The following is a 21,321-nucleotide window of genomic DNA, read 5'->3' as shown; positions in this document are numbered from 1 at the left end:
GCTACTTTGTGCATGTATACCCTATCGAGCTAGTTGTCGAGCTACTTCCGGAAGTGACGAGTGACGAGACCACAAGCGGGAAACACAACAGCCTCGGTCGGCATGACAACGAATCATGACAACGGCATGAATCTTTTCTTTTTGTGGCATTGTTTGCACTGTTAAAATTTAGCTCACTTACTGTATCACCAAATACATCTGTACAGCTGTTGCATAGCTGTGAACTGTGTACATAAACAAGTCATTGTATGTGTGTGTGTGTGTATATATATATATATATATATATATATATATATATATATATATATATATATCCAACATCTGAAGAATGTCAATAAAAAAAACAATTGAACTTTTTGTGTTTATTAAGACATAAGTTAAATTGTAAGCAAAAAAAAAATATTTTTTTGTAAGCAAAAAATGGACTTTAGAAAAATATTATTGTGCAAAATAAGTTGTCCTTACAAAACAGTGGTCTGCGCCGGACAGTTTGTAGCCATAGTCTGTTAGAGCAAGCCTAACAGCTTGAACACGGAACTGCTAGTGTTGCCAGATTGGGGGGTTTAAGTGCATTTTAGCGGATTTGAACATGTTTTGGGCTGGAAAACGTCAGCAGTATCTGGCAACACTATAGCTCTTCTTCATGACGACAACCGGAAGTGTACCAACACGATGGGGCGTGTAGCGCCACGTGTGGCTCGGGTGCACAATGCACCTTGCACAATAGCCCGATTTCACTTGTGCATGTAGGATTGGATTTCTCTGGCACCCCTGCTGGGACCCTTTGCTCGATTACCGACAGCAGCTCGATTTGGACGTGCATGTAAACGTAGTGAGTGTCCGGTCTTTTGGGAAACGATGAGTACTAATCCCATCATGATTGGTGTTGCTACACCCTCCTACGATACATCTGTTAACCATTTTAATAATTGCGCGATAACGTTGAAGAAATTTGCAGAAAACCACCAGGTCGTTTTCTCGAACAAACCAGCGCTGACGGAGGATTCAGAAGGAGGCGTCCTGCACGTGACGTCACGAAAATCAGTGTTTGCCGGGAAATCCAAATGGCAAGTTTTTTCAGAGGCGGACCAATTCGCCTCAAATGGCTTGATTTCAACTGAATTTTTCTGGTATTGCGCAAGGTTAAAAAAATTGCAGAGAATGCAGAATGTTACAGATATTTGACCAAAGTTTAATATAAAATAGGCGAATTGCATTGATCTTGCTCCTGAATTTACCCGTGATATGCACTTTAAACATGAGCCAATTTTATCCCCACTGAGCAAGCCTGTGGTAACGGTGGCAGGGAGAAACTCCCTCAGACGACATGAGGAAGAAGCCCTGAGAGGATCCAGACTCGAAAGGGAACCCATCCTCATCTGGGTGATAACAGACTACGTGATTTTAAATAATTTGCTTCTATAACTGTCCTATAGAGTCACGAAGTACAACTGTTTTAGCATGAAGTCCTTTTTGCTGAAGTTAGAAATGGTTCATTGATTGAAACCAGTGGCGTGCGGTGAGCCCTATGGCAGGGTAGGCAGTGACATGCTGTGCACTTTTTCATGCTGTGATTAGATAGATAGATAGATAGATAGATAGATAGATAGATAGATAGATAGATAGATAGATAGATAGATAGATAGATAGATAGATAGATAGATAGATAGATAGATAGATAGATAGATAGATAGATAGATAGTAGGCCTATACTCAAAATAATGATGGAAAAAAAATAAAAGCAAATCAAATCGTTATTTTCAAATACAGCCGCTAGATGGCGGTATGGTAATGAGCCACTATCTGTTCAACACCTTTCACAAAAGAACTAAGATGTCAGATGTCAAGGTGTCAGAGATGTGACTGAGGCTGTCATTATGCAAAATGTCATTCATTTTTGCTTGATGCAACTCTTAATTGAATTGATTTGAATCCTAGATACTGAAAAGATACGGAATTTAGCTGGGCTAATTTCGTAGAAAAGAATAAAAAAGGGCCTAATCAACATTAAAAAAAAAATCCAATAAGGTGCCTTAATCCAAGTAGGGCCAGATTTGTGTTCAAACTCAAGACCTGTTTTGGTAGCCTCAACCACGCCAAGACACAGAGTGGGGAAATAAAGACTTATTAGAAGGAAGGTTTAATTTAAGTTTATAAAGAAAGAAAGAAAGAAAGAAAGAAAGAAAGAAAGAAAGAAAGAAAGAAAGAAAGAAAGAAAGAAAGAAAGAAAAGAAAGAAAGAAAGAAAGAAAGAAAGAAAGAAAGAAAGAAAGAAAGAAAGAAAGAAAGAAAGAAAGAAAGAAAGAAAGAAAGAAAGAAAGAAAGAAAGAAAGAAAGAAAGAAAGAAAGAAAGAAAGAAAGAAAGAAAGAAAGAAAGAAAGAAAGAAAGAAAGAAAGAAAGAAAGAAAGAAAGAAAGAAAGAAAGAAAGAAAGAAAGAAAGAAAGAAAGAAAGAAAGAAAGAAAGAAAGAAAGAAAGAAAGAAAGAAAGAAAGAAAGAAAGAAAGAAAGAAAGAAAGAAAGAAAGAAAGAAAGAAAGAGGCCCATCAGCTGAGCTACTTCATTTAAAGATGAAATCCATGCGCCTGTCTTTCTCCAGTAGACATATTCACCTGTGAAGTTTTCACTAACGTGCTCAAAATACAGTGTGTGGGGCATATAGCACAGACAGTAGGCACTTCATGTGCATTGTAACAATTTTTCATTTTGACCGCTGTGATTGGCTCGCATATTCCCGCTGCAGCAAAAGCTGAGCTTTTGCTCCCCATAGACTGTCTATGCGATACATAATACGCATGCGCAACCCCCCTATATTGGCAGCGTTGAAGTCAAGACAGGCAGACCCAAAGGGAGCCTACCCTGGTCTTCGAAATGCGAGCGGAGGATTGCGCGTTCCCGCGACAACCTGCCAAAGCCTGGGTGCTTTGCGTCGTGCGATAACTTGGGTTTTTGATCGGTCTTCGGAGACGTAAATGTACTTTTAACAACTCATTTGTTCCAAAACATTGAGTTGGAACAAATGAGTTGTTAAAAGTACATTTACGTCTCCGAAGACCGATCAAAAACCCATATTGCACATTGTGAACTCTCAACAATATATTTTTTAAAAACACGTGTTGGTTTTTATTTTAATGAAATTTACCTAAGGTAGGCAGTGCCTACCCTGCCTACCCTGACCGCACATCTGTGATTGAAACGAGTGCAAAACTGTTCATGACAACTGCAGTCCTAAAGTTAGCATGTTAGTTGTAGTCCTCAGAGCCACGTTCCAAGTGCAACTTTTGACTGTCCGTATGGGGCCGTCCTCCACAGGAGCAATGCTAAAAGACCTGGAGGGTTCATGTGTGTTTTGGGAACCCCCCCACCATCACTCTCACTCTTTCGGTCAGGTTTATTGATGGTGGAGAGAGAGACTAGCTGCTTCATGTCCCAGGGCACCTTCAGGTTCATTATCTTCTGGCTCTCCCTCTCAATTACGCTGTAATAGTTACTTTTGCCAGGGGGTCTCTGCGTACACTTTGTGGACATCATCTTAAACCATTACAGGACCAGAGCAAATCTAACAATTCCCTGCTTTGCTGCTGCCACCAAGGAGGGTCTTGTGTGGATAACCTAAAGATCGCCATGGGATTACTGTGGACGGTCCCACGGAGCCATGTTTAAGCTGTGGATATTCTTCCATGGATAACAAAAAGACTGCATCTGCCAAGAACAATTTACACTCAAGTCTCCATTGCTGAAAAGTTGATTTTTTTGTCACCCAGAAGAAGATGGGTTTCCTTTCGAGTATGGTTCTTCTTAAGGCTTCTTCCACTTGACCCATCAGGGAGATTTTCCTTTCCACTTTCACCTCTGGTTTGCTCATGAACCCTCTGGGGTCTGAGGGTATTTTCTGGCACTAATGCTTTTGGCATGCTCTGATGTAAATTTCAACAAATCTAAGCAGTATTGTCAAAGTCATATGACTTTTTTTTGTAATCAGCACAAGTTCAGCTACAATAATATCCACGTACACTACCGTTCAAAAGTTTGGGGTCACTTTGAAATGTCCTTATTTTTGAAAGAAAAGCACTGTTATTTTCAATGAAGATCACTTTAAACTAATCAGAAATCCACTCTATACATTGCTAATGTGGTAAATGACTATTCTAGCTGCAAATGTCTGGTTTTTGGTGCAATATCTCCATAGGTGTATAGAGGCCCATTTCCAGCAACTCTCACTCCAGTGTTCTAATGGTACAATGTGTTTGCTCAGTCAGTGCGTTTACATGCACATCCAAATCGAGCTACTGTCGGTAATCGAGCTAAGGGTCCCAGCAGGGGTGCCAGAAAAATCCAATCCTACATGCACACAAGGAAATCGAGCTATTGTGTGAGGTACATTGTACACCCGAGCCACAGGTGGCGCTACACGCCCCATAGTGTTGGTACACTTCCGGTTGTCGTCATGAAGAAGAGGAGTGATTTCCACTTTACATTCACACCACGTGTCACTGCCACCTGTTGGCTACAAACTGTCCTGCGCAGACCACTGTTTTGTAAGACAACTTATTTTGCACAATTGTATATTTTTCTAAAGTCCACTTTTTGCTTACAATTTAACTTATGTCTTAATAAACACACAAAAAGTTCAATTGTTTTTGTTTTTTGTCTTCTTGTTCCTCCTGACCTCTTCTGCTGCTCGCTACTACTACTGTTGTCATGCCGACCGAGGCTGTTGTGTTTCCTGCTTGTGGTCTCGTCACTCCCGGAAGGGAAGTAAGTAGCTCGACTACGTAGCTCAGTAGGGTTACATGCACCAAGTAGCTCGGCTACAATCGCATAATCTAGATCGCGTAGCTCGATTACGAGAAATCCAGTTCGTTTCGATTTCAGCTGAGCTAAGGTGTATCCATGGCATTTAGAACTTCGATTTCAGTCGAGCTATGGCAGAAATTCAATTTTCTCTATGTGCATGTAAACGCACTGATTGCCTCAGAAGGCTAATGGATGATTAGAAAACCCTTGTACAATCATGTTAGCACAGCTGAAAACAGTTGAGCTCTTTAGAGAAGCTATAAAACTGACCTTCCTTTGAGCAGATTGAGTTTCTGGAGCATCACATTTGTGGGGTCGATTAAATGCTCAAAATGGCCAGAAAAATGTCTTGACTATATTTTCTATTCATTTTACAACTTATGGTGGGAAATAAAAGTGTGACTTTTCATGGAAAACAAAATTGTCTGGGTGACCCCAAACTTTTGAACGGTAGTGTAGTTTGTATGTCATGATTGCACTTAAAAAAAAAACGACCAGATAAATGTAAAAAACAGTTTTAGAACTGTGTTGGAACGTGACCTTACCCTTTGTGACAAACCATTTTGATCACTTGAGGTGATTCTGTTCAGTCTTAGGAATGTATCAAGCACAAAAACTTAAATCTGCTCCACTGATTTGGACAATTAACTGGCCATCAAAAAATGTGTCATTGTTTTGGGATAAAGGGTTGGCAGTGGGAGGGGTATTCAATGAAAAGAGTAAAAAATTCCATTCCATTTAATGAGAAGAGTGAAAATCCCTCCCACTGCCAACTCTTAATCCCATCAGGTCACGTGATCAAAACAGGTCGCCACAACAGGTAAGGTAATTTTTCTTCACACATTCCAACACGGTTCTAAAACGGCTTTTTACAACAGCTTCATTTATCTGGTATTTGACCCTTTTCAGTGTCTTGAAATTAACTCTTGTACCATTTTACTCAGTTCAGAGCCACAACCAACTCTTACACAATTACTCTGGAAATTTTGCTCCCAGTCCAACTCCAAATTTTAAACTCAAAAGCAGAGCAAAATGAACTATTTTTGAGGAAAATAATTTTAACTCTAGAAAAACTGCTCAGTCATTTTTCCTGTGTATGCACTACAGCGCACACACATCAACACACATGCTCAAAGGAAACAGAAGAAATATTTACACTTACTCGAGTTGATCTTTGGCTGGATCAGGTCGAAGTTTTAAAAAAAAAAAAAAAAAAGGGGGGGGCACCACTCAGTGTTGCAGTTCTCAAGATTGAATTGAATCGCTGTCCTGAATCATCCGAAGCGCATAAAATCCACGTGCCATCTTGCAACAAGTTTTACCTCCAAATAGCCTAAACTACAGCTGACAGATTTTATCCTGTTTATGGGGGCGTTCCCACCACGAAAAAGAAACCAATCAAGAGTGAAAGTGATCATCATGTCGTTACCATGTGAATAGTCTTATGAATGCGTAAGTGGGTGCTCAGCATTCCGACTCGGGTGTGACTGAGTAAAGTGACAAGTTTTATGTATAATCTAATTTAGGCAATTTAAAAACTATAATATTTGGCAATGGGCACATAGGAAAGTATAAAGTTTGTCAATATGTTTATCATCATGCTTGCACGATGAACTCGCAAAGATAATTATGTAAATACATGACCTACTTGTTCTAAACCTGCCGAGCTTTGCTGGCAAAGCTCTCAACCCCAGAGGGTTAAGGATGAATTTAAATCTTATATCCAGACTTTTGTAAAGCTGCATTTGGATGATGTCACTTGTTAAGTGTTATATAAATAAAACTGAACTGAATTTAGGTATTTGTACTTTTCTGCTTCACAGCCAATTCTTACTGTACCTCTGAACTCTCTCCGAATCTTACCTTTTTTTACTTTCTTCTGCAGCTTGATTGTATCAGAGGATTTCTTCCTGATGTCTGCTCGTGCCTTCTTATATTCTAAAGAGACGAATATTAAAACAAAAATCTTAAGGAATGGCATGCAAATTTAAAGAGAAAGCAATAATTTATACACCATCAATAAAAAAAAATAGATCTGTTAAATATTCATAATTACATTTATATGGTTTACTTCTGTACGAAAATACATTTTAGAATCGATATAAAACGCTGAATAAAATACAAAACACATTGGTTTCAAAATCACAAACCCAGAATGAATATTTGATATACCCCCATCCTGGAGAGAACAAGATCACTGAGGCCAAGTTTACATTAGACCGTATCTGTCTCGTTTTCTTCGCAGATGCACTGTCCATTTACATTAAAACGCCTGGAAACGCCGGGAAACGGGAATCCGCCAGGGTCCACGTATTCAATCCAGATCGTGTGTGGTCCGGTGCTGTGTAAACATTCAGAATACGCGGATACGCTGTGCTGAGCTCTAGCTGGCGTCGTCATTGGACAACGTCACTGTGACATCCACCTTCCTGATTCGCTGGCGTTGGTCATGTGACGCGACTGCTGAAAAACGGCGCGGACTTCCGCCTTGTATCACCTTTCATTAAAGAGTATAAAAGTATGAAAATACTGCAAATACTGATGCAAATACTGCCCATTGTGTAGTTATGATGGTCTTTAGGCTTGCCATCCTTCCACTTGCAAGTGGTAAGTGACTTGCGCACAGTGGCTCAGTCCCGAATCACTGCTCGTGCACTACACTCGCGTGCTCTGTGAGCTGCGCAGGGCCGGAGTGCGCACCCTCCAGAGGGCACTCGCTGTTCAGGGCGGAGTGATTTGGAGCGCAGCCGCTGAGGAGGAAGCGATGAGCCGCACTGACACATTTCAACTTGCGTGCCGAATTAGTCATGTGATTAGCGTATCCGTGTATTGGCGTTGCTGTGTGCACACGAATCGTGTATTGGCGTTGCTGTGTGCACGCTAATCGTTTTTAAAAACGTTAATCTGATGATCCGCTGATACGGTCTAATGTAAACCCCACCTGAGTGTATTGGGCGGCACGGTGGTGTAGTGGTTAGCACTGTCACCTCACAGCAAGAAGGTTCTGGGTTCGAACTTCGCGGACGACAGGGGCCTTTCTGTGTGGAGTTTGCATGTTCTCCCCGTGTCTGCGTGGGTTTCCTCCGGGTGCTCCGGTTTCCCCCACAGTCCAAAGACATGCAGATTGTACAATGGGACCACTGTAATTGGTGCAAGCTGTAGTGGTTTCCAAGCCATAATGTACGTACATATATAAATCTTGCTATGGCAAAAAGCTAATAAATTAAATATTCCCAGTACAGACATCTTGGATCATTCCTTAATGCAGACTATTTTAAGCTTCTTTATATTCTTCAGTTTGTACATGGATTAATTAAGACCAAAGATTTTTAGTCTGGTTCAGACTGAGACGCCCATCGCTAAACATTGCCTACGTTTGTATGCTAAAATTTTAGCCAATCCAAATACATTTATTCCAAAAGGCAAATTACAAATGAGCTGCATACACACACACACACACACCCCTTAAACTGAGCATGTTCACTCATATGACTTGCTGTCAGTTCTAAAATTTGACACGCTTGGTAAAGATGGTTATTTGACACAAGATTTTGAGCATTTGTGGTTAATTAGCTTAATCTCACATGTGGGTGATCTAAAGAAATTTGGTCACTGGGTCAACTCCCTCAGTTATCAGTGAAATAAAGAGCCATCCATGGATGACACCATAAGAGTTCATAAACACTGGTGAAAAGGTGAAATATGCGATCTGCGAAGAACGTGGTTTTTCCCGTCATCAAAAAGATATTTTGATAATAGCTTATTTACTTAAATTAACCAAATTACTTTTTTGTAACCCAAATTTAAGGGTGCCAATAATTCATAAGCTGACAATGCCCAATAAAAAAATCAGTCGACAGCCTTCGTTTGAATGCGTGTTGTACGAATATGTAATCTACACATGCAAGGAGTGTGACGTTGCCATCAATGGTACCAGCTTTAAACGATTTCTGTCCTCAGTATCAAGTCATCCGAAAGTCATTATCGAACAGATAGTAAGAACAACTGTAATGCAGATATATAGGCAGTGCCAAAAAACGGAGCTCCTGATGAGTCTTTGAGCAAAAATATTTGCAAGTGCACAAAACCCACCTGAATATTATTATTACAATAAAGCATATGAACCATCGAACTGTGTAGTGTCATGTATTTCACGTTAATAAATAGCTGCATTGTTTTGTGACAGCGATACCAATAATGAGAGATGCATCACATTTACGGTACATATTTATTCCTTTCTTTGACACCGCATGCTATGCGCCAGAAACACCACCACGATATTTATTATGGTGGGTGCCTGGTCAGGGCTCGACATTAAGGACTGCCCGATTGCCCGGAGCAAATGAAAAACACATTTGGGCGAGGGGGATATGTCCCTGACAGGTCCAACCAAGCAAGCTGGAACGAGCGTATATCATCAACTAGCACCACAAAAATTAAGCTTTTTGATCTTTTATTTCAGTTCCTAAAAGCATCCCTCACATATCTGCCATTATGCCTTGGCTGTTTTCTTCGGCTCGGTTTCATTTACTGCTTTGCAAGTTATTTTATATACCCCCGCTGTTGTAGTATGGTACGCGTAATGTTTATAGAGCCCTTGTGCATGACGTAACGCATCACGTGATAATTACAGCTGGGGTCAGACGGGCACCGTTTTTCATGCAAGCAAGGCTTAATCTGTCTTCAGTTTGGTTAATTTTTGCACCGCTTTTGCTTGTTCAAACAGAGAAATAGATAAAAGGCATTACTGTCTCCCTGCTATCAAGAAAAATGTTAACAAATAGAAGCAAATGCTTCAAGAGCAATGAGGAAATAAGTGGTTAAAGAATACGATGAGAGGAGCTCAGCCTGAAAACTCCAGAGAAATTCACGACTGCATTTAAATTGCATTTTACACAAAAAGTTGGAAGCGAGGATGGAAGAGTTTGCTTAAGAATCTCTTTTTTTCCGCTCGCATTCGAGTCAGCGCCTTCATGAAAGTGTTTGATTTTCTTAAAGGTGAAGCCTCTTCCTTATTCAACACAGAAAACCCAGATTGGTTTCAAACTCAGGCATAAAACCTTCAATAAGGAGTGACGTGCGATAAATCCTGAAAGAACAGAACAGATTAAGAGCAGAGAGAGCTGGAGCTTTGTTTCTGTTATCAGAGGAACACAGTCCTGTGCAAAATATTTTATATATATATATATATATATATATATATATATATATATATATATATTGGTTCCATCATCCGCCTCTAGGTTTAAATAATAAATAAATAAATAGTTTAAAAAAAACGCGCTGGGTCACGACAGACCAGCTGCACTGATTCAGTTACAGGTTGCCAGGTCTGTATAAAACACGCACAACCTACCCACTAAACAATAAATTTTAAACTCAAACATTATCCTGTCTGTCATGACGCAGCACTTATATCATCCACCTCTAGGTTTAAAAAAAAAGTGCTGCATCATGACCAAGAGGATATATTCCCCCCCCCCCCCCAAACAGTACTGTTCAAAAGTCTTGGCACCCTATTTTCTTCATACAAACTGTGTTATAGATTTCTATTTTATGATTTCTACATTATCGAGTAATGAACCTATAGTCTGAGAGAGTTCTACACAAACACACTGAACTTAACAGCCGCACGCATGTGAAATGGAAATAAATCGACTAAGGCAGGAAAATTTATTTTGGATAAAATTGTCAGTTACAAGTAAAAGCAACCAATAACCAAACTTAATAATAAACTTAAGCAATAACCAAACTTCAACTCAATGTGTGATCTTCATTTTATGCTGCAATTCACAACTATTCTATGGTTTTCCTAAAAAAAATAAAAAAAATAAGAGAATAAAATAAAAGTAGTTCTTGCAAAATAGGGGGCAAATGATAATATTGTGGGGAAAGTGGAAATTAACCCCCACTTAACCCTCAGGGCAAGTGGGTTTAAAAGTTAAATGTCGAGCCCTGCTGGTGGACAGCAGTGAACCTGTGCTTTCACTTTATATCATTACTATATAGTTACAATCGAATGTTATCGGACATAAGAACTAAGCAATATCGATCCGTGGTAGTTTTAGATTATCTGAAACTAAGGAAAGACGCTCATAATTACTACTGAACGAGACAATAATTGTTTACAGGAGCGTGAAGAGTAAGAAATCACTGGGGTGTTTTTAAAAAAAAAAAAACCTGCCAAGATATGTTGCCTGCTATGAAAAAAAAAAAACAGAAGGATAAAAACCTTCGGGGAAAAACCCTACTGGAAAACACTCCTTGACCGAATGCACCGTATGCAGCTTGGAGCTCAATCTTGACATGTCAAACAGGTGTCTGGTTACAACTGTCAATTGTTCACCAAGCTAGTGGACTAATCAAGCTGTTTGAACTGTTGTGAATATTTTATGTAAAAAGGTGCTTAAATAATCCCATGTTATTTTTCTAAAAAGCAAATTAAAACCCATCTCTCTAATGTACAGTGCCTTGCAAAAGTATTCATACCACTTGAACTTTTTCACATTTTTCCACCTTACAACCACGAACTTAAAAGTTTGAGATTTTATGTGATAGACCAGCACAGAGTAGCACATAATTGTGAAGTGAAACGAAAATGATAAATGGTCTTCAAATTTTTAAACAAATAAAAATCTGAAAAATGTGATGTGCATTCTGTCGCATGTCCCAGACCCGGTGAAATGTAACTGAATTGTCTTGGCCAGCCCTAAGGGTCCCATCTGCATCCCATCATTGCTGAGGAGTGTGCTCCCATCACCCAATCAAGCATCCAGCCAGAGCAGGTCATGATATTTTTTAACCATATTAACATGCCATTGTTGTGTATTATGCCTGATGTCAAGACTCATCTCTGCGAGCCTACCACACAGATTTAATACTTGTCATTTTTAGGGCATACCTAACAACCTGTGCTCTCTCTCTCTCTCTCCCCCCCCCCACACATCTGTCCCTCTGAGTTACATGTTGGTCCTGGGATTGAGATGCTGGCCTCTTCTGCCCCTCGGACCTGCTTGATCCATCCTGGTGCCCTGTGTCTGGTCGGAGTTTTATCGCATCGCTCCTGTGAAGGACGGCCCCATGAGGACAGTTGAGGGTTACACCTGGAGGACGCTCTGGACTCTTACAGTAATGCTTTTATGGCTGAGGACTGCAGTTGACTTGCTAACTTTAGGACGGCAGTTGTCATGAACAGTTTTGCACTCAAGTTTCCATCAATGAAGAGTTACATCAACGAAACTGTCTTCATGTTAAAACTGTTAATGTTATAGTCATGCTGTCTGTTGTTGCCCAAATGAGGATGGGTTCCCTTTTGAGTCTGGTTCCTCTCGAGGTTTCTTCCTCATGTCGTCTGAGGGAGTTTTTCCTTGCCACCGTCACCACAGGCTTGCTCATTGGGGATAGATTAGGGACAAAATTAGCTCATGTTTTAAGTCGTTCAAATTCTGTAAAGCTGCTTTGCGACAATTTTTATTGTTAAAAGCACTATACAAATAAACTTGACTTGATTAGTATTCAGCCCCCCTGCATCAATACTTTGTACAGCCACTTTTTGCTGCAGTTACAGCCAGCGCTCGAAACTAACGGTGTCCCGACGTCCCGGGGACCATAAAAAATGTCATCGGGACACAAAATTATCATATCTGGGACAATCCCGGGACAATGGAAAAAATAGATCTAGAAAAAAAGTTCTACATTAATATTATTTACAAAGCCGTAACACATACGTAGACATTCACCTAATTTGTCAATTTTAATTTTAAAACGTTAACAGCGAAAAATACATAGTAGCTACACTTTCGATGCACCTGCATCCGTAGGCTACAGAGCAGCGCATTCTGTTCTAGAATCTTCGGCCGGAGTCCGCATTATATGGACTTGGAATGGAATTGCTACCGCACACACTGTGCCGACTCTTGCCAGAACAAAAATGCTGAAGTGGTTGAAGCGGACCGACCGCGGGGAAGAAACTGAAAGCCCAGACATAACGTCTCCGGGACCTTCAGGATCCAAAGTGCCATCGCCTGGTCTGCAGGCAACACTAGCAACTGAATGAACTTAATGAACACTGTTAGACACGTTATAAATACAACAGGAATGATGTGGATGATATTGACGGAAGATACCGTTCAACAGAATTAGTGAGTTTTCTTGGTGTCTTTCTAGTTCAGAAAGTTTAGTCAGTCAGCAGCACAACTAGGCTCGGACCTGGCACTATGCTGATGGTGCTAACATTTGCACCCGGCAGCGAAAGTTCATAAAATGGATAACGGAAAGTTCATAAAAATGGATAACGGTAATGGATAACGGAAAGTCCATAAAAATGGATAACGGTAATGGATAACGGAAAGTTCATAAAAATGGATAACGGTAATGGTGAAAATTATAAGTTGGCCTTATAAATGCCAACAGATATTCAAGGTATAAGTAGATGAAATGAACATAAAAGGGGTCTTATTTTCAACTAAAATGTACTGCAGATGTAGGGAGTTGAAACATTTTCTGAATGAGCTAGTTGGCCCCTTTAAATAAACGGGTATCTATTCATACAGTGAGATCGCCAAAGTTTAATAAACTGAAAATGCAATAACTAATTTTGAAGTAGATGATGTATAGGACATGTGTCACTTGTGTTTTGTGACTTATTGTAAAAATGATATAAAGGGTTCAAAATCGCATAGTTACAAATATAATAGTAACTTCATATGATAATATTAACCACTGGTTATTTCAGAGAGGAAAAAAATGGGGACACTATTGCTTCCATTCGGGACAATACAACACAGAATTCGGGACCACTGGGGGGGACACAGAAAAAAAAGTTAATTTCGAGCCCTGGTTACAGCTGCAAGTCTTTTGTGATATGTCTCTACCAGCTTTGCACATCTAGACACTGAAATTTTTGTCCATTCTTCTTTGCAAAATAGCTCAAGCTCAGCCAGATTGGATGGACAGCATCTGTGAACAGCAATTTTCAAGTCTTGCCACAGATGCTCAATGGGATTTCGGTCTGGACTTTGACTGGGCCATTCTAACACATGAATATTCTTTGATCTAAACCATTCCATTGTAGCTCTGGCTGTATGTTTAGGGTCATTGTCTTGCTGGAAGGTGAATCTCCTTCCCAGTCTCAAGTCTTTTGCAGCCTCCAACAGGTTTTCTTCCAGGATTGCCCTGTATTTAGCTCCATCCATCTTCCCATCAACTCTGACCAGCTTCCCTGTCCCTGCTGAAGAAAAGCATCCCCATAGCATGATGCTGCCACCACCATGTTTCACAGTGGGGATGGTGTGCGCAGGGTGATGAGCAGTGTTAGTTTTCCGCCACACACAGCGCTTTGCATTTAGGCCAAAAAGTTCAACTTTGGTCTCATCTGACCAAAGCACCTTCTTCCACATGTTTGCTGTGTCCCCTACATGGCTTCTGGCAAACTGCAAATGGGACTTCTTATGCCTGTCTTTCAACAATGGCTTTCTACTTGCCACTCTTCCAAAAAGGCCAGATTTGTGGAGTGTACGACTTATAGTTGTCCTGTGCACAGATTCTCCCACCTGAGCTGTGGATTTCTGCAGCTCCTCCAGAGTGACCATGGGCCTCTTGGCTGCTTCTCTGACCAGTGCTCTCCTTGCTCGCTCTGTCAGTTTAGGTGGACGGCCATGTCTTGGTAGGTTTGCAGTTGTGCCATACTTTTTCCATTTTTGAATGATGGATTGAACAGTGCTTCCTGAGATGTTCAGAGCTTGGGATATTTTTTCATAACCTAACCCTGCTTTAAACTTCTCCAGAACTTTATCCCTGACCTGTCTGGTGAGTTCTTTGGTCTTCATGATGCTGTTTGTTCTTCAGTGTTCTCTAACAAACCACTGAGGCCTTCACAGAACAAGTGTATTTATGCTGAGAGTAAATTACACACAGTAGGACTCTATTAACTACTGTAATTAGATGACTTCTGAAGGCAATTGAATGCACTGGATTGTATTTAGAGGTATCAGAGTACAGGGGGCTGAATACTAATGCACACCACATTTTTCAGATTTTTATTTGTTTAAAATTTTGAAGACCATTCATCATTTTCGTTTCACTTCACAATTATGTGCTACTCAGTGTTGGTCTATCACATAAAATCTCAATAAAAAACATTTAAGGACATGGTTGTAAGGTGGAAAAATGTGAAAAAGTTCAAGGGGTATGAATACTTTTGCAAGGCACTGTAAATAAAGTAGGCTTGACAGCGTGCCGCTGTGCTGATGAACCTCCCAGACGTTTTGTGAGCGGACAGCATGTTTTCATTTGGCCTTTAAAAACATTTAAGTGTGTTTAATCTACATAAAACTAGTGTTGATTGAAGAATAAATGACATTTATGGAATGTTGTTAATTTTATGCAGTGTTGAGCTTTTACCTGAAGCGTTTTTTTTTTTTTTTTAAACGTTGTGCAACTCAATACACCAAATTCACGGATGCTGCCATCTTGGGTTTTTTAGTGATATTCGTCACCGGGCTGTGTTTTGTTGTTGAATCTCTCATGTTTACTTGATTTTCCAATAAAATCAGCTGAACACTTTGCTGTCCAGTGCCTGTGAAAGATCGGATCAAGTGAGAAATTTTGTATCCTTCCTAAAAATCAATGATTTTCCTAATTTAAAAAAAAAAAAAAAATTCACAGAGGAAAAACGAGATGGTGTATAAATATCAGTAACACTGTTTTGAACAGAATTAACAAAAAGTTTGACCCTCTTACACAGAGCACATTCGAGCACCACCTTCATTAGTCATGCCTGGTGTCCATAATTTAAAAGTGAACATACAGTGAGAGTAAAAAGTATTTGATCCCTTGCTGATTTTGTTGGTTTGCCCACTAATAAAGACATGATCATTCTGTACTTTTAATGGTAAATGCATTCTAACATGGAGAGACAGAATATCAAAACGAAAATCCAGAAAATAACTTTAAAGAATATACATTAATGGATTTGTATTTCATTGAGGGAAATAAGTATTTGATCCCCTAGTATGCATTAGGAGTTCTGGCTTTCAGACCAGTTAGACACGCCCAATCAACCTGTTACCTGAATTGAAGACACCTGTTCTAACTAATCACCTGTATGAAAGACACCTGTTCACCGAATCAGACAATCAGACAGATTCCAAACTCTCCAACATGGGGAAGACCAAAGAACTCTCTCAGGACCTCAGAGGCAGGATTGTTGACCTGCACAAATCTGGAATGGGCTACAAAAACATTGGCAAGATGCTGGGTATTAAAGTAACAACCATTGGTGCAATTATGAGAAAATTTAAGAAGTATAACATGACCATCAGTAGACCTCGGTCTGGTGCTCCACAGAAGATTTCACCTCGTGGGGTGGCAATGATCATGAGAACTGTGAGAAATCGGCCTGCGACCACACAGCGGGAGTTAGTGAATGACCTCAAGGCAGCTGGGACCACAGTCACCAGGAAAACAATTGGCAACACTTTGCGCCGCAATGGATTAAAATCCTGCAGTGCCCGAAAGGTACCCCTGCTTAAGAAGGCACATGTGCAGGCCTGCCTAAAGTATGCCAATGATCACCTCAAAGATGTATAAAGTGATTGGGAGAAGGTTCTGTGGTCAGACGAGACCAAAATTGAACTATTTGGCCTAACTCTACTCGTCATGTGTGGAGGAAGAAAAATGCTGCCTATGACCCCAGGAACACTGTGCCCACCGTCAAGCATGGAGGTGGAAGAATCATGTTTTGGGGGTGTTTCTCTGCCAAGGGCACAGGGCTACTTCACCGCATCAGTGGGAAGATGGATGGAGCCATGTACCGTGCAGTCCTGAGGGACAACCTCCTCCCCTCTGCCAGGAAGTTGAAAATGGGCCGTGGTTGGGTCTTCCAACATGACAACGACCCAAAGCATACAGCAAAGGCAACAAAGGAGTGGCTCAAGAAGAACTACATTAAGGTCATGGAGTGGCCCAGCCAGTCTCCGGACCTCAATCCAATCGAAAGTCTATGGAGGGAGCTGAAGGTCCGAGTTGCCAAGCGACAGCCCACCAACCTTAATGATTTAGAGAGGATCTGCAAAGAAGAGTGGGCCAAAATTCCCCCTGATATATGTGCTAACCTTGTGGTTAACTACAACAAACGTCTGTCCGCTGTGCTTGCAAACAAAGGCTTTGCCACCAAGTATTAAGTGCTTTTGGCTAGAGGGATCAAATACTTATTTCCCTCAATGAAATACAAATCAATTAAAATATATTCTTTAAAGTTATTTTCTGGATTTTCGTTTTGATATTCTGTCTCTCCATGTTAGAATACATCTACCATTAAAAGTAGAGAATGATCATGTCTTTATTAGTGGGCAAACCAACAAAATCAGCAAGGGATCAAATACTTTTTACTCTCACTGTACATTCGACGCTACATTCTGGCTTTTATGCTTAAACACAAAGGATAAACCAATTTCATTGATTTATTACTTTTTAAAGGAACAGTCCACCGTACTTCCATAATGAAATATGCTCTTATCTGAATTGAGACGAGCTGCTCCGTACCTCTCCGAGCTTTGCGCGACCTCCCAGTCAGTCAGACGCAGTCCGACGCGCTGTCACTCCTGTTAGCAATGTAGCTAGGCTCAGTATGGCCAATGGTATTTTTTGGGGCTGTAGTTAGATGCGACCAAACTCTTCCGCGTTTTTCCTGTTTACATAGGTTTATATGACCAGTGACATGAAACAAGTTCAGTTACACAAATTGAAACGTAGCGATTTTCTATGCTATGGAAAGTCCGCACTATAATGACAGGCGTACTAACACCTTCTGCGCGCTTCGGCAGCGCATTGATACGGAGCTCAGATATCAATGTGCTGTCGAAGCGCGCAGAAGGTGTTAGTACGCCTGTCATTATAGTGCGGACTTTCCATAGCATAGAAAATCGCCACGTTTCAATTTGTGTAACTTAACTTGTTTCATATTACTGGTCATATAAACCTATGTAAACAGGAAAAACGCAGAAGAGTTTGGTCGCATCTAACTACAGCCCCAAAAAATACCATTGGCCATACTGAGCCTAGCTACATTGCTAACAGGAGTGACGGCGCGTCTGACTGACTGGGAGGTCGCGCAAAGCTCGGAGAGGTACAGAGCAGCTCGTCTCAATTCAGATAAGAGCACATTTCATTATGGAAGTACGGTGGACTGTTCCTTTAAGCCTTCTAGGTGCATAATTGTGATCTACAAGAAACAGCATTTACCTGTAATTCTTACCCTGACACTCAACTCTAAATCTCTATTTTTAGCTTTGTGGTCTACTAATTTCTGATTGAGGTTCCCCCCGTCACAAATGGAAAAGTAAACCAGTGGAAAATGATTGCCGGTTTATGACCGGGGCAACGGACAGAAATGGAAATTTTATAAAAACACTGGATTTTCAAAAATGCTCATAACTTGGGTTTTTTAAGACACATTTACAAAATTAAACAAGATTTCAATTCTGCTCGTCACACTCTTTACTTCGACACATTACACAACACTATGACAACTACTTAAAAAAGTCATTGTTAAATAAAAATACAAATTTCATTGCCTGGTGGTCAAGTGTTTATGAGATCCGTTGCCTTGCACTAATGACTGGGTTCTCTGTGGTGGTACACATTCATACATACAGACGTCATACGGTCGCAAAAGCCATCAAAAAAAATAAAAAAAATAGGTCGATGCATTATTATATTCTCTTAAGCATGGAGCGTCACTCTGCTATGACTGCAGTCAGGCTGCATTTAATATTTGCTTGACATTCTGCAGCAAAGGCTAGTATACATGTTCTCCATCAGTAATAAAAGGTATTGTCTGCTAATTATTTCAGCACACACACACAAAAAAAAAAGGTGTTAAAGTCCCCTCCCTCTTTTTTGTAAGAAATTTTTTTTTTTTTTTTTAACAACCATAACATTCTTGCAGAGTGTGTTGCAAATATCAAATGCTGAGAATTACTGCTGCAAGCTAAATGCGAGCTCCTGCATACAACTTATGGCTGACGTGTTACACAAGTCCCAAAATCAAAACCCCCATCTCGGACGTCTTATATTTATAACCAAGGAAAGCAAAATTTATCCAAGGACAACCATTTCTTTGGCATTCATCAGGTTCCCATACTTTGGCCACATTTGTTAATTTTAAATGTATTATTTATCTCTCATTATCTCTAGCCGCTTTATCCTGTTCTACAGGGTCACAGGCAAGCTGGAGCCTATCCCAGCTGACTACGGGCGAAAGGCGGGGTACACCCTGGACAAGTCGCCAGGTCATCACAGGGCTGACACAGACAACCATTCACACTCATACTTACGGTCAATTTATACCCTGTCCACACTAGGGATTTTGTACCGATATGAAACTACGTTCGTACCACAACACCTGTCCACACTAGCAACTATACCGGTACTGTAGTGGTATAACACTATCGGTACGAAACCCACACATTTGTACCGGTACAGTATCGGTACTGTAGCGCTTCGCTGTAGTGTGGACAGATGAAGCGGTTCTGTATCGATACAAATATAATGCGCATGCGCAAAGTCACACACCTCAATCGATGTCTTCGCTGAATAAAATAGTGAAGAACGGAGATTCGTTTGTTTCTTTCTCAACTGCCTCGCGCGTTTTATACGATTCGACTGAATAAACGACCACCAGAAATACAGACTGTACACTGACAACAAAAAGCACACACGTTGTTTCATCCGTACGGAAGCCGAGAGAGGCCCTTCATATAATCCTTTTTTTTTTTTTAAATTCACCTTGTTATCCTGAGATAACGACATAATTAATTCAGGATCTCGAGAAAACATCACAACTAATTTGAGATCTCGAGAAAACAAAACCGTTATTCCGTGATCTCGAGAAAACAAAACAATTATTTCATGATCTTGAGTAAACAGCTGAGAAATGGTTCATTCAGGTGCGCCAAGAGACTTGTGATATGCTGACTTTGGGGCTATTTCTCATTCTGTATAGACGCAACTTTGGTCATTAGAATGTCTGGAATAATCGATCACCTAATAAGGCAATATTCTGATCAGGGGTTGACACAGGGAGAGACTGCATTAAGTCTTTTAATAAGGGATAATTTCAAAATTAGTCCGCGGCACCTCCGCAGAAGACTGGCCCGGCTTTGTCTCTACCGACGGAGATACAGTGATCCAGCTGAGATCATGAAATAATTGTTTTGTTTTCTCGAGATCTCAAAATAACGGATGCCATATATTCTCGGAAGGAAGTTACTCGGTAACCACGGAAACATTTCGCCTACCGTGAAAGAAAACCGCAAACATTTCTTGCTAGTGTGGACAGATGCACTAAACCAGAAGTGGGCAAACTACAGCCCGCGGGCCACATCCGGCCCGTTGGCGTTTTTAATCCGGCCCGCGGAAGACAATCATATAAACACGATTGAGCAGATCTATAAACTATAAGCATCAGTGTTATCACGTAGACAGGTGTTCTAGAGATCCGTCTTTCCAGTCAGTCGTATTCACGCGAGATTACATTTGCAGAGTGGTGCAGCGCGTGCCATGGAAGTCATTCTGGCGCCCGTGCCACTGATGATCTCGAGAACACAGGATAAAACTTTACAGTGAGTGGTCCTAAAAAAAGAAAAGTGGACAGTGAGTGCAGGGTGTTCAATAAAGAATGGACGACTACATATTTTTTTGCTGAAGTCCGATCAAAGGCTGTACGCCTTGTTTGCAAAGAAACCGTTGCAGTTTTAAAGGAATATAACGTCAAACGGCACTTTTCCTCCAAGCATGCTAATTATGCTAACAACCAGTCAGCGCAAGCACGGACGAATACAGCTCAGCGGTTGCTGAGTGAATGGGAGTATTAACACTTTCTCTTTTTAAAACTATGTTGGAGCTGTAATAAGATGGTAGTCACATGTTTACAGACATGATAGTATAAAAAGTATAACTCTTAGTAATTTTGGTTGTCGTGGGTGGCTGCTGTAGTGCTGGTGTTTATGTGTATATATTTTTTAATGTGCCAATCTATTGAACTGCAAGCATTTTTCTGCTCTGCCTTTGTTGACTGAGAACTAAAATAAATGTCAATCTGATCTGCATTTGGGTCTCTGTCAGTGAAGGCCTTACAATAACACTAAAGCTTTTCAGGTTTATGTTCGATATGTATGAATTTGGTGTTGGCCCGGCCCGCCTGGCAAATTTCAAAAGTCAATGTGGCCCCTGAGCCAAAAAGTTTGCCCACCCCTGCACTAAACTGTACCGGTATAAGTGTGAACACAGCATTTGAGTCACCAGTTAACCTAACCTGCATGTCTTTGGACTGTGGAGGAAACCGGAGCACCCGGAGGAAACCCACGCGGACACGTGGAGAACATGCAAACTCCGCACAGAAAGGCCCTCGCCGGCCCCGGGGCTCGAACCCGGACCTTCTTGCTGTGAGGCGACAGCACTACACCACCGTGCCGCCCTGATTATTTATGCATTTTTTTTTAAAAAGGAATGTTTATGTGAACACTT

At 40.7% G+C, this 21,321-nt stretch overlaps 1 protein-coding gene across 2 annotated transcripts in view; it reads right to left on the bottom strand.

Moving 5' to 3' along the window:
• mtss1 (MTSS I-BAR domain containing 1) overlaps positions 1 to 21,321 on the bottom strand; it is a 208,466-nt gene that overhangs the window by 58,977 nt on the left and 128,168 nt on the right. For both annotated transcript variants that reach the window (XM_060919207.1, XM_060919206.1), the window contains exon 6: positions 6,658 to 6,732. In XM_060919207.1, coding sequence (XP_060775190.1) covers positions 6,658 to 6,732 — 75 coding nt within the window. The remainder of the gene's footprint in view (positions 1 to 6,657; positions 6,733 to 21,321) is intronic.

This window comes from Neoarius graeffei, chromosome 4 (genome assembly GCF_027579695.1).
Source record: "Neoarius graeffei isolate fNeoGra1 chromosome 4, fNeoGra1.pri, whole genome shotgun sequence".
NCBI classification, from domain to species: Eukaryota; Metazoa; Chordata; class Actinopteri; order Siluriformes; family Ariidae; genus Neoarius; species Neoarius graeffei.
This window is presented reverse-complemented; position numbering and strand designations above follow the sequence as displayed.